The sequence below is a fragment of the Cyprinodon tularosa genome, unplaced genomic scaffold, assembly GCF_016077235.1.
Source record: "Cyprinodon tularosa strain WSP-4 unplaced genomic scaffold, ASM1607723v1 ctg45, whole genome shotgun sequence".
Classification (NCBI taxonomy): Eukaryota; Metazoa; Chordata; class Actinopteri; order Cyprinodontiformes; family Cyprinodontidae; genus Cyprinodon; species Cyprinodon tularosa.
Window position 1 is genome coordinate 1664559 of NW_024039174.1, and position 19489 is coordinate 1684047.

General features: G+C 36.2%; 1 protein-coding gene across 3 annotated transcripts in view; it reads right to left on the bottom strand.

The window, feature by feature from the left end:
* Window positions 1-19489, bottom strand: part of slc6a9 (solute carrier family 6 member 9) — an 89734-nt gene that overhangs the window by 15718 nt on the left and 54527 nt on the right. For all 3 annotated transcript variants that reach the window (XM_038300508.1, XM_038300507.1, XM_038300506.1), the window contains 3 exons: window positions 4954-5110; window positions 487-618; window positions 19-295 (listed from right to left, as the gene is read on the bottom strand). In XM_038300508.1, the coding sequence (XP_038156436.1) occupies window positions 19-295; window positions 487-618; window positions 4954-5110 (566 nt within the window). The remainder of the gene's footprint in view (window positions 1-18; window positions 296-486; window positions 619-4953; window positions 5111-19489) is intronic.

The following is a 19489-nucleotide window of genomic DNA, read 5'->3' on the forward strand; positions in this document are numbered from 1 at the left end:
CACGGAAATCCTACTTACTTCCAGTACTCCTCACTGGGGCTGGTCCTTTTGGTGCGGTTGACTACCTCCGTCACCCCTGCTACGAGACTGGTGGTGGCGTTCACCAGGCTGCCGTTTAGCTGGCCGCCACTGCCTACCACCCCGCTGCAGTCCGGAGTGTTCCAGGGGTTGTTGCAGTATGTCCAGGGCAGCAGATTTGTCATCGACATGAAGAAGTAGTAGAAGGCGATGCAAATGACCACATTGTAATAAATCCCAATGTAAGTGGACACCACCATCATGCCGTAACCAACACCTTAGGAGGGGAAGAAAGACAGTAGATTATGCAGGGCTAAAATATTGCGAAAACATTGCAAGAAAAATACTAAATGACGACTTGCTAGAAGAAATGTTACATTTTCACAAATTTCACTTTATTCTGATTATGTATTAGTTATGCAAAAGAAAATTAAAGAAAAAAAAATCCTCCATACGCATGATTTGTACCTTTGAACATGGGGCTGATCTTCCAGACACCCAGACACCCAAGGCTGGCAAACTGACCAAAGGACAGCTCGAGGAAGAAGAGAGGGATGCCGCAGAATACCAACATGATGAAATATGGCAGCATAAAGGCACCTAGTGAGAGAGGTGTACAAGGGCAAACCCTGGTGTTATTATCTGATTATTAACAAGAAAAACTAAATGTATAAATGCCAGAAGAAAGAAGATTTAAAAATGATTAAAGATCAATCATTCCTGAAGAACAGATTTCAACTGGTAAATGTATTATGATTTTAATTTCTCCTGTAAACTTTTCTGATTTTGATTTTTTTTGACAACAAATTCAAGGGGATCCAAATAAAAGCATAATTAGTTTAAATCTTATATTGATCTTATCTATGAATTTCTGCTTAATAAACATGGTATATCTGAATTGCAAAATATTTAGTTTCACTTCTGAAAATATTGAGTCATTTTATTTCCTGAATACTGCAAAACAGAACAAATGAGTAAAGATAATCCTCATCTGTGAGGTTGGCTCGTATGCATTTCCTGAGAGGTCAGTAAATATCCAGCTGAGGCCACTCAGTGGTGCTGCAACACTGGCTTTCAGCTGCAAGCTGAAATTAGTCCTTCATGTGTAATAAACCCTTGTCCATGTGGATTCGGCTGAAGTTTATTATACCAGTTAATCCAGGGAAATTATTAAAATATGTACGAAATATCCACCCATCCATCCATCCATCCATCCATCCATCCATCCATCCATCCATCCATCCATCCATCCATCCATCCATCCATCCATCCATCCATCCATCCATCCATCCATCCATCCATCCATCCATCCATCCATCCATCCATCCATCCAGTTGTGCTTCAACTGTTCCATTAAAGAAAATGATAAATTCACACAATTAAAATAACACAAAACTTAAAAAGTAATAAAAAATAAAAATTTGCTAAATTATAATTTAGTAAATAAAATACTGATTTTATTGTTTAAATCAGCAGTTTTAAATAACAATCTGTCTCAGACAAATTAAAGTGAACCAACATTCCTGACTGATTATTTCCTGAATGTTACAGAAAACACCTGATTTCAGTGATTGCCTCAACGTGTTGCTCAAAGTGTTGCTATATATATATATATATTTTTTTTTTTTCAAAACTAAAGTTATGATTTACATTTTTTATAATTGTATTTCATAATACATTTTCATCAATTTCAGTTTATTACAAATTCAGAAAAATAACTTAATTTACCATACTGATTGCAGTCATCATTTTTAGGAGAGCTAAAGGCAATGTTTTTTTTGCTCAACAGCAAAATGTTACAGAAAACTAAATCTAATGTCTCTGTATTGGAATTCATACCGAGGATAATTAGATACCAGGTGGGGCAGTTGGATAAGCTGGATTCCCTGATTTTATGCCTTATTTTTCCTCTTCATCAGTTGGATATTCATTGTCTTCTTTCGCCGAAATCTTCTTATCTTTAGGACTTATGCTAACAAAATATATATCTTCCCTTATTTCCTCAGCTCTTGCACATACAGTGACCTTCTTCTTTTGTGACCCATATGGTGTCGCTATCATTCTTCTTTCCCTTACTCTAAGGCTGTTTTCTTACCTCTCATTTCTCAGTGTTCTGCCAGACAAAAAATTATTATAATTTCTTTTCATCTGCAATTTTGGAGCCCCCAACATTTGGAAAAAATTGCCATCTTATCAGAAAAAATAGTCTATAGCAAAATGAAGCCTGTTTAAACAATAAAACACACTAAAGGTCTAATTTGTATTGTGACAAACTGTCATTAAGTTCAAGAAGTGCATATGTTTTTTAAGATAGAGGGCAATAGTTGGCATTAGTAAGTAAAACCCTATCAAGTTTTCCCTCTTTCTGTTCACTTAACCAGGTGATTTGAAACCAGTGTTGTTAAACTCAGTTTTTTAAGGGCCGACAACTTGTAGATGTGTCCCTTGCCTTACACACCTGAATCAAATGGATAAACTACCTTATTGGCATGTAGTTAGGGTTTAAGAAAATCTGCTAATGAGCACAGGAGTAAGGTGTATTGAAAGAGAAACACATCTAAAAGTTTCAGGATATCAGCCTGAGAACTAGAGTTTGAGATGTTTGATATATTAATGCTTGTCTATGTTGTTGGTAAGAGATATGAGAGCTGAAACGTATCTTATCTTTTACAGTAACTTCCTAAACCTGGAAAACCCACCTCTGAACACAGAGGACCCACTAGTTCAGGTTAAAGGACATGAACATACATAGTATACATATATTGAATTTTAAATACCTTCGTTTTAACATAAACCTGTCATCCCACAAAATTATCTTAACACATGCAAAAGGGCAAATAGTGATTATGTAGTTTAAATACAGCCCGCTATTTCTGAAACCTAATAAGCATCAAGGGAGCTCATTATATGAAATGATTCAAAGTCAGAATTCTGTAATAGTGATGGAATCTTTTTCAATTACATTATTACTACAATAGCTGGAGGTAACAACCTAAATGCAGCATCAGATCTAAGTAAGAAATGCTTAATATTGATTGGAGACAAATCTAAGTGGATCTGTTGATGTTTTTATTTTGCATTTATTTTTGTCTCATTTCGAACCTGTTATAAATCCACGATATTTTCATTTTCAATTCAATTCAGTTTATTTATATAGCACCAATTCACAACACATGTCATCTCAAGGCACTTTACAGTTCAACCACATCATGCAGTCAAATTGATTCAAAGTTTTCTATCTAAGGAAAACCAGTTGATTGTATCGACTCATTGACTCAAATGCAATCCAACACGCTAAGCATGCTTGTTGCGACAGTGGAGAGGAAAAACTCCCTTTGAACAGGAAGAAACCTCCAGTAGAACCAGGCTCAGTGTGAGCAGCCATCTCACACTGCACCCCAGAAAAAGCACACTTACTTCAGCAATCTGCGGAGGCCGACTGGGGCTGCGGTTCTCTAAAGCAGTCCCTTATGTTACGATTGTGCATTTTAAAGTGCATTCTAGTGCTAGGCTTTCGCTCCTTAGTGTTTAGTTAACCTCTAATTGTATTTTTCTTTTGTTAATTAGACTTCCCAAGTATCCCTTCTCTTAATCTGCAACAATCTTTAAGCAGTCCCTTAAATAAACTGACCTGATTCAAATTTAATTTTCTGTCCCTGCCTCAGCATAAAACACTTCTGGCCGCCATTGTTCTATACAGGTTCATTCTTTTACTCTGCTTTGCTTTATTTCCTGTTCTGTTTCTGGTAAATATTTAAGTTTCATGTTACTTTGATTACTAAACGTACTAAAATTTTTACTGTGTGCCTAGATATTGTCCACGGTTTGATTGGTTGTTAAAACCCCAGCTTGGAGTAGTTTTAGTCCCTTTTCTGTGTTTGTGTTTTTCTTAGAAATCTTGCATATAGTTAACAACTTCCCTGAGGCTCAAAATGTATTTTAAAGCTTTATCATAAAAAAAAGAAAAACCTAAAATTTGATTCTAAAATAGCATCCAGGAACCGTCAACCTTGAATAAGCTTCCCCAAATTTCTGTATTTCCTTGAAAAAATATAAATATTAAACATGACTTGTATGTTTAGCCTTCCTGTACCAACAGTTCCTAGAGGACACTTGCTACAAGCACAGAAAGTCTGGATTTTGTTTCTACCCAATTTGCACATCAGGCTGATATTATTTTACAACTTGTCTTGGCTTTGATAGCCATTACTAAACTCTAATTTAAGTGTTCCAGCATTCTTATCATATATATTTAATACTTGTCTTTAACCAGGCCATTCTAAAACATGTCTGTTGAGTTGCGTATGGTTGCTGTCCTGCTAGAAGATGAGCTCGCATCACATTTCAATGTTTTGGTAACTGGTTGGTACTTATATACCACCCTTACAAGTCAGGGGAATCCAAAGCTCTTTACACTATATTCACTCATTCACCCATCCACGCATGCATTCACACACTGATGGCGGCAAGCTACATTGCAACCACAGCTGCCTTGGGGCACGGTAAGGCTGCCATACTCAGGTGCCACCATACCCCCTGAGCAAGTAATGCAAGTAAGCAATGCAAAGGAAGTGTCCTGCTCAAGGACACAGCACCCCTGAGACAGAAGTGGGGTGTCCTGTAACCTTAAGTTCCCCTTCATTCTGCACCCCCTCCACCAGATGTTTTTCCAAGATAAACATTTCATTCAACCATATTAATTTCCCCCAACATCTACACAGCTTTGTTTTCCATGCTGAAGAACCCCCCCACCCCCCCACCCCCACAGCATGATGCAGCCACTACCAATTACTTTTTGACGTTGAACTATGTGAGCTTAATATCTTTGACAGCAATGTCAATTTGTGCAAAGCTCACCTTCTATTTATCCTAAATATCCCTAAAACAGTGCACAGGTCTAAGTTTTTATATCAAACAGGTAACTGAAATGCATACCTCCTCCATTTCTGTAGCAGAGGTAAGGAAACCTCCAGACGTTGCCGAGGCCCACTGCGTAGCCCACACTTGTAAGTACAAACTCAATCTGGTTGCCCCAGTTTCCCCTGCGGGAGTTTTCATCCTTCTTCACGGGCTCCCCTGGAACTGCTCCATTCTTCAACAAAGAGACAGAAACACAGAGGTGACATTAGGTGACAGAAAAGCAAGTGGCTTTCTAAATTTGTGCTGATGCAGCTTAACAATTCACAGATACCCTATTAATCCAGTAAATGGGCCTCATCCTTCGCTCTAAGATTTATGCTGATTCCAACTAAATAATTATTTTCCTGATTCATTTTTCCTGATTGTTTAGCAAAATGTAAAGTTCAGTTATTCAAGTGTCAGTGTTGTCAGATATTTTATCTCCTCCTCCCCAAAGTGTAGCATAAGGTGGGCTCGCTGGAGCAGAAAGGATGGGAAGTGAAATTAGTGCCTTTAGAAAAGCCTCCCAGCATTCACTTTGTGCCGCCCTGATTTCCAGCTTCTCCTCTGCTCTCTTCCCTCCATCACTCCATCTGCTGGCATCAGATGGTCCCTCTCTTGTGACCTCCTCTATACCCTCAGCTGTGTCTGTCTGTTCTGTTTGTGTCGGTGAGGGCTCAAATGACGGCACTTGTGGCGCTGCTGACAAATAAATACTGCTAACTCAGAGCATTGAGGTAAAGTTGGAGGTGTCATGCACAAACTGGAAGTAATCTGACATCAACTGACTGAATTCTACAGATTCAGATGAGTAGAAGCTGTGGCAACGCAGCACAGAGGTGAAACTATGCAGGACTTTCCCAAATAAGTCCGGGTGTTAGAGCAAAATGTTTAGCTTTAGAATAGGAACAGATAAAACAACATAGATGTCTAATGTTAACCTTCCCTTACACTTGCATTTCTTTGTTAAACACTAAGTTTAGCTTCTCAGTTACATATGTTTTAAAGAAGATGATTGTGATTCACTTTGATTAGCAGCTACCAACCATTGTCAGATTCTAGCTGCATTGTAGAACTGTGATTTTTTATCAAAACGTAATAAAAATAACAGAATTTATACAAAGTTTGGAAGTAACATCTATATAATCACATATTTTCCTAAGGCAGAGGATTAGATATTCCTATTCCTTGCTAGACTGATGTGACACCGATTATTTTAAGGGATTAATACTCTGTACGGCTAATGTTTGATTTTAAACCATACAGTAAAGGAAACAGAGAATAAATATGTAAAGTTTAGCCATTTTCAATGGCCTTGAAAAAAAATATTCTTTAGCATTGAGCATTTCGTCACATTTAGAAGAAAACTTTAAAATGTAATAATGAAGTTTATTGTCAGCTTTAAGAATTAAAGCAAAACTGAAAGGAAAATGTAGCACCATTTTTTTTAAACCAGTGTAAAGAATCTGTAAAGTTTAGCCTAACAAGTCTGATACCTATGAATACACTTTGGTTTAAATCAGTCGAATCAGTCAGAATTCAAGGAGTAAATACATTTATACATAAGTCAGAAATAAAGTGTCCATTAGCTCATCTAATTTAGGCTTAGTAAATTGTGGCTTGTTGCAAGGTATTGTTAATAGAAAAGTCTGTCTAAGGATAAGAATGATGGGTGGACTTACTTCAGTTTCCAAGCAACTGTATATATAACAATATATATGTTCAGAATGAAAATAGTCTGAAATAGACAATATCTTTTTAGATCAAAGGAGATCATTAGCCATGTTTCAGCTAGCTTACTGGCAGTACAGATCAGCTTTTAGTGCAGGAACGGGTTGGACTTTCTACGTTCAAAGCTACACTCACTCTTGCATTTCCTCTGGCATCTCATTGAAATTACTTTAAATCAAACAAAATAAATGGCTAAATAATTTGTGAGGTTTAGCATAAATGCTGGTACCACCTGATATTAGTAATTCCCCATACTTGCATACTCCTTCTGGAAACACAAGGTTCTGACTATTCACCCTTTTCAAATGTCAGTATTATTACAGACTTAGAAGAATTTTTAAAAAAGCCTAAAGGCCTAAAGATCATTTTCTGACCTAACTTTCAATTTCGATCCTTTTCATAGATTTATAGACTTGGAAAACAAAATGATACAATTCTTAACCTTTTTCATAAGATAGAACGTCTGTACTGCAAAAGTTAAAATGTGAACTTATTATAATTTGGTTATTTGTTTTAGGTAATACTGAGATGATGCAAAGTCACCCAAGCTACTGTTTAATAATCACCTTCAACAATCCATCGCTCCCTGTGACTTTCTTTCAAAGATTTCAAATTACAGGAATCATTTGATGGACTTGTGATCTATTTTTAAAAAAAGTCGACAAATGTCCAACAATCAGGATCTGGATTATCTACTTTGTTGGGTTAATTTTGTTATACAGGTTTTGAAAATGTCTAACTATTGTAGTGACCTAAAAAAGTTTTTAGTGTCCAAAGTATTTGAATAAATGAATGAAAAACATTGCCTTGCAAAAATAATGTTCTAGGTTCGATTCCTGGCCCGGGGTCTTTCTGCATGGAGTTTGCATGTTTTCCATGAGAATGCCTGGGTTCTCTACTCCCACAGTCCAAAAACATGACTGCTAGGTTAATTGGTTTCTCTAAATTTTCCTTAGGTGTGAATGGTTGTTTGTCCTTTTTGTCTCTCTGTTGCCCTGAGATGGACTGGCGACCTGTCCAGGGTGTACCCCGCCTCTCGCCTATAGACAGATGGATATACTGTAGTCACCAGCATCCCTCGCAACCCCAGCACGGCCAAATGTGACAAAAAATGGTTGAATGGAATAAAAACATATCAAAACTGCAAACTTTTCAACAAACTCTCCTTTGAAAGCATTTCTATTACCAAATGAACTATGCTATGATGATGAAAATATTTCTGTGAAATAAAACTATGACAAGACTTGTATTGAGCCACATGCAGTTGTCAAAGTAAGAGCCTGAGTGACTGACTATTTCTGTGGCTTGAAAGAGCAAAAAATGAATGAGGTGCAGATATCCCTTATTTTTCATCCCTTATTTTTCACTGTGCACTGACAATCAGCTGGCTGAAACAGCTGTGCGGCACATTCCCATTTGCTTGTAAGCAAGACAGTTATATATATTTCTTTCTAACGTCCTTCCTTTAGCAAGTGCTGTTGCTAAAGGGAAGATTGTATTACAGTTGGTAACGTAGCTACTTGAGTAGAAGGTGATGAGTTAAGTGAATAACAATTTATAAACTGACCCTGATAAATTGGTGTTAATCTGTGAAAGTCATAATTATTAAAAAAGGTTTAATGTTTTGTACAGCAAGTACTTCAGACCTACAACTAAATTTGTTTTTTATACTTTATCCTTAACTGAGCATTTTTCATATTAAAAAGAGTAACACGTACATATAAAAATGATGATTATGAAACCATAATAATCTAAATATTTGATCATTTAGCATATATGTTGTTTAGTTCCTGAACAGATAATTTTTGGCTTAACTTTGTGTGCAAATATGGTGATACCTGTAGATATAAAAAGAGTCTTTTTAATTTGGAATCTGTACGCTTACTAAGAAATCCAAAGTAGTACAGTTTCACAGAAGATCTCCTCTTACAGATGAACACAGGCCCTACTGAGACATCCTGTTCATGAGAACCGAAAAAAGTTAGACAAAATAACAACAATCCCATAAACAGTCCTTGTCTGTGATTGTAGCTGTGTGAGCATGTTAGGAGGGAAAACAAACAAAGAATTTCTTCAGCATCCTTGACCTTTCTATCCAAAGGTCTTAATGCTGCAGGTGCAACAGACAGGAAGAACAGCAAACAAGCTCTGTCACCGAGGGGAGCCAGCGGCTGCAGGAGTGTGTGGGTTGAAACTACCATCAGGGATCCCGCCGTCGCAGCAGGTCCCATATTACGACATCTACGTCCAGAGTTGACTTTGGAAGAACAAGAAGCAGTGGAGCCAGTGTGCGCCTGTGTGCTTGTTCCTCCTCATGTAAACAGTACTGCTTCAGCAGACTTCCCCTTATGAGCAGCCAGGTGTGGGTGTGTGCAGTAACCATAGACACAAACACACACATATGCACAGACACACAGCTTGGCAGGTTGCTCTCGGCTCTGCAACAAGATAAACAAGAGTAGGAGACGAAACGCTGGGAATAGCAATGACCGTCGGATGTCTGATGTTCATTCTCAAAAGCTCAGACTGATGTGCTGAAGACAGTCTCACACAGAGACACTGTGTGTGGGGTCTCAAACAAGTAGCACAACCAGTGACTTTAAAGGAAATGTGGACTTTATTCTGGTATTACACCAGGTACTGACACAGTGACTTATAAAACTGTAAAGAGAACAACACAGCTTCATCTTACAGTACCATGATGATGTTGCTTCTTGAAAGATTTTCCTTAGTTTGTTTTGTTAATCTATTGTGGTTAAACTTATACCATGGTTAGAGAGACTTCTAATCCTATCTGACGTGCCTTATTTTCGTGGTACACGCACCAACTTTGATGTCCCTCAGGTACGGACTTCACAGGCCAATAAGAGGTAGTATGGTAGCATGAATTTCAAATATATTTGGTCGAAATAAAACATTTAATGAATGTGAAGACGAGGAGACCAAACAAGAACAGGAAATGCAATGACACAAGGAGTTAACGTCGGAGGAGTCTGATAAGATTGAAGGCAGGAAATATGGAGACAACACCAAAAAAGTTACCAAATGGGAAACTACAATATCTTATAATTGAAACATGTCTGATGATCTAAATGGTTAAAACAAGAACAATTTGTTATAGGGAACTATTTTTCCTATGGCTTACCTATTTGAGCTAAACTAAGCTATTTTTAACAGGATTAGGTCAACCAAGGGATATGTGATGTTTGTATTATAATAATAATAAAAAAAGGTTTGCCTGTGTAATTAATTCTGAGCTTATAACCATGTTAGTGATTTGTTTGTAATTCCTTTCCATTTCTTCTGTTTTAAGCCATCTCTTATATAGCTCGGTAGCTCTGGCAGTAACACAGCACTGGCTGGATGCAATATGGAGCGCATTAACATTATATCTGAAGTAACAATTTGATTATCCTGTTTAAATTTGTCACATAAAAGCCAGACGTAGGGAGAACATTTGTTGTATTTAGAATATATGTCCATCCCTATAAGCATTTGTGTAAATAAATCTCAGGTAATACCTCGTATTTTTTAGAATCATTCAGAAAAAAAATAATCTTCATTTCATGACATGTAAAGAAAAGGATATAAATCAGATTGAAACTTATATAGTTTAGGGAAAAGAATAACTTCTGATCAGGAGTCCACAGGGCAGAGAAAGCTGACCATGTTTTAATATCACTATCTAACCACAGTGTGTTTTTATGTCCAGGTTTTGTAACCCTGTGGTGTTAGTTCCACAGACCTCCTGGTCAGTCACTCATCGAGTCAGGCAATGCAGAAGCTTCTCTTCCTTCTGTCACATGATTCCTCAGGACCATCTGGGCTTTATATAAGCACCAGAATCCTCTCCTGGTGTTCCTCTTTAGTTTGTAACTTTTTTCCCCCAGTCCTCTTTTAAATAAAGGCACTGACTTTTCAAAAAGATGTATGGCCATTTTCATTGTTGCATAAAAAGCAAAGCAAGCAAAACTTTAGCTACAGCTAATCAGAACAACCTCAGAACAAACTGATTTTATGGTGATTTCCTCAACATTAACAATGTCTTTTGAAGTAAAAAAAAAATATGTTCTCATTTAAATGTTTGTGAAACATCATGGAAATAAATTGGCTTTTTCTTTCTGATAAATCAAAATCTGTCATTTCTACTAAGATTTCTCTCAGTAGTATTCTTGTTATAGCTTCATTATTGCTTTCTTGAATTAGAACTAAGTCCCTTGCCTCTAAAGAAGTGAAGATCATGTTAAAATGTAGAACAACACAAACTTTAATAGAGGCGATATGTACCCAAATAAATAAAACACTGGATCCCTTAACATTAGCCTAACAGATTTTTGGCCACTAAAACTTGACATAAGTGCCAAAAAAAAAAGAATAATCAAAGTTCTTCTTATGTAGTATTTTATATTCTGATATTAATTACATAAACTGCCACTGTTGGTCCCTGGTTAATGCTTCCTGGGTATTGCAAAGTGGCAGGACATCCCAGTGAACCCATCTCATCCCAATGAACAGTGCATTTAAGCCATTCCTTAGGAATGGTTTTGACCAGATGACAAATGTCTCTGGACTGTACAAGGATGTGGTAAAAAAAAATAAAATAAAATAAAGATGATAATGACAATTGCTATTAATATTATTGAAATATTAATGCTTCAGTCAGGGCTGGGGTGCATCATTAGCTTTCTACTACAACTTTCACACATGTCTGAGATCAGCAGTCTGTCAAATCTCCTGTTACAAACTGCTCTCTCGACTGAGCAATTCTTAAAAATTTCAGCTCACTTACTCAGACGGAAATGCCAGCAAAGCTGCTGATCGCCTCCTTGCAGACTCAGACTCTTAAGTGCTAGCTGTTACATAAGTTGGGATCAAAACAGTTTATCCAGGAACACTTATTTCAGATATTGTATTATAATACAAATATATAATACAAACAGGCTACATCCCTAAATCTATGCAGATTAGATGTTGGCTGCATATCTTTATGGATCATTGTTAACTTTTCCATACCGTTGACTCAAACAGAGCTTAAATGGTTCCTAAAAGCAATGTGCTTGAGTCACCATTAAATGGTAGAGCAATTAATAAGAAACATGTTTGTCTAGGCAGAGCAGCTCTTTAAAGAAGCTTGAAACTGATTTGCATTAGCAGTTCAGCAAGCAGCCTGTGCAAACCTTTTTATGTTCCTTTATAAATATGCAGATCATATTTTGATGACCATATCGCACAAATCCATGGGTAAAGGACATGTAAATGTAAACATTTACCACTGGGAGAGCAATTTTTCAAGTCGAAATCTCATAAATGAATTTCCATTTTGGTTTTAGTTTTTTAATCTTTTTAAGTACTTTTGAAAGTGGGGTCAGTAAGTCATTAATGTCACACAAGAGGCAGGGGTTGAAAGTTCAAGAGGAGAAAAGAAAGGAGTTTGGGTTTTTTTCTCTCCCTCGATGTACCGAAGCACAGTTACACTATTAACACATTAAATTATTGAGTGCACCTTGTTTTGCATCAAAATGGATCAAGCATTATTTATGGATTTGGTGGGGAACTAAATCCATCTCTTCAGAGCATAATGTAGAGTAAATCAATCAGGAGGCAAAGACAACTTTCTCATATTTTATGGTACTTTATTTTCTTATATTTAACTTAAACTTTTTCTCTCTAGTTGGCAGCCCTTTGAGATAGGCTACCTATGGAAGTGCACTAATGTCTAGTATTATCGTTGTTATTATTTAAGTAGTTACTATTATTATTGCCTTAAGCTATATTGCTTAGTTGGCAGATTTACAATCTTTGTTTTATGGTCATTCTTTAACTGCCATCAGATGCAATCTCCTTCATTTAATGGAGTGTAATCAAACTGGTTCTAAAATCGAAGCATACATTTTTCGATTTGTTTGATCAGTTTAAATTTATACAAATCTATTTCTTTGTTCTTTAAATTTTTATTTTTTTTGTTGGACTATCACTAGTTTTAAGGTAACCTTTATTTTTATGATGTATAAAGTTAACGCTCTTCCTACCACAGTAAGAAGCATAATGAATCATTAATTGATTCATTTCAGGGGTTCCTATGGTCCATTCCAGAAAAGTTGAAGCACATTAAAATAATGCATCAGTATTATTCTATTTTATGGTTAGTTTTTGTCACATCTGCTTCCAAAGGTAATCTGAGATTCAATTCAGATCACCGGGTTTGATGACATTTAAAATCTTCTGTCTTTTTTCAGATCATCAGCAGTCTGGAAAAAGGTTAATCACAAACTGAATCCAGTTCAGTTTATCGCACTAAATTATGTCAAATGTCATCTCCCAACATTTTACATAAGACAAATTTGTCTCAACTATATATACGTAAAGACTTCCTCTACTCTTGCCCACATATCTTCATTCATGGTATAGCAAAATTACCGTCCATACTCACTACTGGAATAGACGGTTGTAACCAATGACGATTGGAGCAATAGATCCAGTCAACTTAAAATCTCAAAGAAAATTATAACTACAATAAACCTAAACTTAAAAAAATACTTAGTTAGTAGTAAAAAAAAATTGACTCCTATTTTAATTTTTAATAAATGAATAAGAATATTCAATAATATTTTTCTATACTGTAAATTTTTGAAAGCAAGCAAAAGGAAATGCATGACAGCTATCGCCAGCTCGAGGGCAGATGACAAAAACCCAGCAAATAAGTTTGAAAGTAAGCAGCAGAAGCTCATGCAATGGTTCAGAACCAGCTGAAGCTAACTCGCTGAAGTGGAAAAGAAAAAAGCTGGACATAGATTTAAATATAGTATTAATTTTTATGCATTTCCTATTCTTATTTGTTAGGTTCTTGTAATAATTCTGCCTTCAGCGCGGCTTAGGAGTCCCATCTGCTTTTACTATTGCGACAAGAAAGAACTCAGTAACGTGCAGAGCTCTGCAAAGGCCAGATAATCACTGCAACAGAAAAGAGATTTGTTCATATCGTGCAACTGCTTACTGTGCATGTCATTTGCTGTCTGAAATAATTTTTTTGAGACGCTCCTCCTGCAGAGAGATGACATTTTACCAACACTCACAGCCTTCTTTTTTTCTCTCTGAGGGAAGCTATCTTTCAAAAATATGAATGCAGGTAAAATTCACACCTCTTGTTTATGCAAATGTATGCAGGTTTGTGCTTTTTTTTGTAGAGATGGACTAGTCCGCATTGTATAGTCTGGTATGGCTCTTTAGTACTTTTTATCTGCTCATAGCTTTATTCAACAAAATTTTTTCTTAAATACTTGCTGTATACAGTATGCATTCATTTTCAAGCCTTCTTGTTGTCAATAATTATTTATGTGAGAAGCAGTACAATAAAAAATAAATAAATAAAACATATGAATTTGGATTTAAATTATACTCAAATTCAACCCAAAAACTTGGTGAGAATGTCTAGTCTGTTTATTGATACGATGTGTCCAGAGAGGGAGAACCTAATCTAAGAACAGGGAGAATATTCTGTGTAGTCAGGTAGTTTGTTTCTCTCTGTACTGTTTCATAAAAAAATATTGTTAAAGTATACCCAAAGATTTTAAGAAGGGTTCCATGGGGCTTTATGCTTTATGAAAAAGATGCACCAATTGTGTTTATCACTTTGTTTACTACACTGCATTGCAAAATGCAAACCAGGTTACAGAAAGATTTCAGTGAACAAAATCACATCTGTTGTTAAACACCCTTAGTTTTCCTTCCTGAACACCTATACTAAAAAGTGGGTGCATAATCTGTTTGCCCAGGGTGTGTTCGTTGAGTACTAAAGCAATTGAGTTTCACAATCAAAATTTACACCACATCTGTAGATGGGATATTGGTGCATAGCCTCAGTAATTCAGAGCATGTTAATGCTTTAAGCTTGTGTGGACTAAAGGTTTGTCACAAATAATTTGAAAATCGAATTCCTTTTGAAAGCTCAGGCACACCATTAAAGTACATTTGGACTGCAGAATATGCATGATCACAGTATGTTAATACATTTCTGCAGTAGATCTTAGAACTGTGCTGAAACTCCATCAGAAAATCTGCAGCTGAAAATAAAAAAAAGCTAAAAATATAATACTGGCTTTAGTGATGGAGAAGTAAGCCAACAGGGAAAACTCTTTGCGAAGATTTACAAAAAACTATATAACCTCAAGCTCTGTTCGTTGTTTTTAGAAATCTAAATTAGGGACAAATGTGATGTAATGAAAAGACAGACAAACAGGAAATTTGGATGTAACTATGACCCATTCCCAGTTTCAATATTAGACATTGTTAATTAAGACCTCATGTAGAATAAACATCTGTAGGCCTTAACCCACCAGTTCAAATTCTAGACATGTAGACAACAGACAAAACAAAGAGAGCGAAAAAGACATTTTTAAAATCCCAACAAAAATCCCTTACAGTTTTCAAAACATGGTCCAGAACAATATTCTTTCAATATATAACAATATATGAACCTAAAAAAAGTTTGACAAAACCTTTCCATGTGCCTTTTACAAGATGCCTCTAATAGCTAATTGTGGATGGATGGATGGATGGATGGATGGATGGATGGATGGATGGATGGATGGATGGACAACTACATAAAGAAAAAAACAATTATAGAGATAATACTAAATACTGATAATAAATACAAAATAAAAAAAATCTATGACAATAAACACATTAAATTTAGAGATTGCTTTCCAACCAAAAAAGACTTAGAAAAATAAACCCATGAAACAGGCCTAGACAAAAATGATGGTACTCTTGACTTAATGTTAAGTTGTGCAACCTGTTAAGGTAGTTACTGTAATCAAATGATTCATTTAACTGTCAGTGATAGTTCTGCTCCTATCAGCAGGTGTTTTGTCCTTCTCCTCATGAGCAAACTGCTCCTAATTGTCTCAGGTTTGAAGGGTACCTTTTCCAGCAAGCATGTTTAAAAGCCCCTTTAAAGAGATGTTCAATAGGATTTAGGTCAGTGCTCATTGTAGGCTACTTCAGAACAGTCCAATATTTTCCTTCTCACATATTCTTGGATTTTTTTTGCTGTATGTTTTGAGTCATTTTTTTGTTGCAAGACCCGTGACCAGCAACAGAGCGCAAGCTTTCTGACCAAGTGTAGCACCCTCTGTCTTAAGATTCCATTGTGCTTTGCAAAGATTCAAGACATCCTGCACCAGATGAAGCAAAGCAGCCCAAGAACATAAAAGAGCCTCCATCCATCCATCCAATTTCTGACACGCTTAATCCCAAGTGGGGTCGCCAGGGGTGCTGGTGCCTATCTCCAGCTGTCTACGGGCGAGAGGCGGGGTACACTGTGGACAGGTCGCCAGTCCATCGCAGCATAAAAGAGCCTCCTTTGTTCTTCATAGTAGGAACGGTTGTCTTTTCTTGATATGCTTCAGCTGATGTGTCTTTGCAAAAAAGTTACATCTTTATCTCTTCTGACCCTAAAACATTCTTTCAGAAGTTTATGGCTTGTCAAAATATAGTAGGGCGATTCTCATCTGTCTGTTTTTATGATTTGTTTACAACAGTAGTGTCCTCCTAGTTCATCTCCCATTATGTTGAAATCTGACACTGATGTTCATTGAGTTTGAAGTTCATGTTTAATCCCTCTAAGATGCTTTTTCTGGACCTTTTGTTACCATTCATTTGATCTGTTTCTTTGATTTGTCATCACTTTTGTTCCTGTGGCAAAACCAAGGGAAGTTAGCTAGTCCCATTGATCTTAAATTTCTGAATAACATGTGCAACAGCAACATCAAGCTACAGGGAGATGGTCTCCTATCTGTTACCTCTAAGTTATTTTTTTATAATGTTCTTTCTAATCTCCTAAGAAAACTCTTTCCTTTCCTTCCTCAGGTCCATGTTGAATGTGGTACACACCATATCACCAAGCAGCATGGTGACCACCTGTAGTCCTTTACATAGGACCACTTACAAATTTGTAGACTAGGGTAATGATAATTGGTGGACATGTCTTAATTTAACACCTCCCTTTGGTCACATTATTTTCAATCTTTTCATGAGATTATTTCTTAAAATCATTCTGTTTAAGCATGTTTGTTGATTTTACTTAGAATGTCTATTTATTATGACTAGTCTCAGATTCAAGTTATAACTGTGACCATGCAGGTTTTCTTTCACAAACAAGAGGTACCAACAGTTTTGTCCACATGTATAAATGCAGATGGTATTAGATTACATATTGAGCACTTTGAGTTTAAAATCCTTTATATTCATAAACTGCACAATTTAAGACCAACAACTGTAATATTTTTTTGCTGAGTGTTATTAATTTTGGTGAAATTAGCACAAGCTTGTCTACAGCTATCACTTTTTTCACAAAAAACGATGCCATTTCGATTTCTCGGACAAACCTGCATTAAGTCTTCTGAGCACGAGGAAGTCAGAAGTTGCAATAGCAAAATGACAGAGAGCTGCACAGAGAAAAGTGATGCAGAAATGGCAGCGGTTTATTTTACAAAACAGAAAGGGCAATCTATTGAGTACAGATGGCCGTCTAAGAGCGTATACAGCAAGATTGGGTGTACATTTCATATGGTAATAACTTATCTTCTTCAAAACATTCTCATATTGTTCATCTTCTGCTTACTGCAAACAGGTTGTGGGGACAGCAGTCTCAGCAGAGATGCCCAGACTTTCCCTTCCCCAGACACCTCTTCCAGCCCTTCTGGGACAAACTTTAGTTGTCAATAATTCTCACTTGTCCCCAGTAGACGTCCCCTGGGCCTAGTCCCGGTGGGAGGTGCCTAAAGCAAGCTCATGTCAGCCACTCATATCCAGGGTCTCGTTTTGTTTTCAGTCATGACCCAGATTTTATGACCATAGGTGAATCTAGGAATGTTCGTCAAACATTAAATCGAAAGCTTTGCTCAGTTATAAACACGATGGTTTATGGTGTTTTCATAACCCTTATTTTTTGCCTTTTTTTTAACCAAACTGACAACAAAAGTTAAAAGATTTGGCAATAGGTATTTATTTTAAATAACTTTATACTGTACATTTCAGTGTTTTATTTAACTTAAAATAATAACCTCATTGTTAAGTTAAAAACTAACCCTACTATTTAATCTAACTAATTAACATGTAAAAGTGTCCACAATGATGTCTGTCGTCAGATGGGCTCAGGCATTGTGCATTCATTAATTGGGAGAAGATCTGATTTCTCATTTTAATAGTAAAACAGTTATAGATACTGCATGAAATAAGTGTAAGGCTCTTTCTATGAGTTGTTTGGGTTAATTTCTACTAACACTGTTACAGCCAGTCCAGAGCTGAAAAGATTCTTGTGAAATAGGCTGAACAACATGTTGCCATTTAGTCCAGGCTTCCCAGCCAATAGTCTCCAATCCACTTATTTCAAATGGCCCCCATAATCTCCTCTGCTGCACCTATGCAGAGTTTAGTAAACATGTCTGTCTGTGCTGACTGAATCCACTTGGCTATTATGGCACAAAAAGCCTACCGGATCCCCCCAATACCGGGCAGCTGAAAGCGCTTTTTATCAGTGAGCTGTGAGGTGTGAGTAATAGGCCTAAAGACAGTGTAGACCGTAGCTTCTCAACCTGTTACCATTGAGGCCACATACCAAATGCTCCTATTGGGCATGAATTGAACAAATCCCTCTCCATGGCTGATTAATTGAGTCCAATGGATAAGGTGACAGGACGAAGACAAGAGAGAGTCGGGTGCTGTTAGATAAAAGGTGGGAAAGATGGTCGCTCAGCTCAGGGTCACTTATAGGAAAAAACTCATCATCATTCACTAAGTCAATCTGTGAAACAAACATTTCTACCTCATGGTATAAAACATGTCTTATAATATGAATATATTGAATACAGTATAGCTTTAAAATTAAGGTAACCGTTAACTTTACATCTGTAATGTAACTGGAATGAAGAATTTACAATGGAAAAAAATCTAAATCTAGATTAGTCATTTTTCTTAAAACAAGTGCATTTGTTCTTGGATTGAGGAGGTAAACTATTGTTTTTTCCAATGGTTCAAGACAATTTAAACTTTAAATAAGAAAACACAATTGCGTCTTATTTTAAGTGCATATTATCTAGTTATCTAATTTTAAAAGTAAAAACACTGATTCCATTGGCAAACTATATCATATACCTACTCAAATTAAGGGTAAATACACTTAATTTAAGAAATGTTTACTTATTTCTCGATCGTTTTTTCAGTGTAGTATATAAACCCAAGGAAAATGTTTGTGGCCACCTTAAAATACTGATCTGCATCATTGTTGATTCAACGTTTAATTCAGACAATAAAGTTTGGTATTAAAATAAATTTAATTGTTCAATTTCCAACTTCCCTGGTCCTACTTGTGATTGGTCAGCTGGAAAACCAAAAATTCATATTTTTTCATCTGTCAATCAAAAATATCTAGGTACTATTAAGACAACAAAAAAGTTAGAGAGGAAGTTGGTGAGGGAATGATAGTCTTTAGAAAAATCTGAATTCCGATCACTAGTTAGGAACAAATTAATAAAAGTATGTGTTTTACAAGTTAAAATACCTAAATCCGACTGGTTATATGCACATTAGATTAGGCTCTTGATAAGTTTCAAGCAAATTAAAAAAATGTTTGCATAAAAATCTAACTCTTTAATCTATACAAAACCTAGTTGAGTTAAATGTCAATTAAATTATGTACAAGTGCATTCAAAGAAATGTGAAAAGTTATCGGGAGACTTGTTTTAAGGCATTAAGGTCATTAGATAAGGATAACCTGTCTGTGATCTTTATTAGTTACACTGATAAAACCCTAAGACTCACTTAAGGAAAACTGGGAAACAAA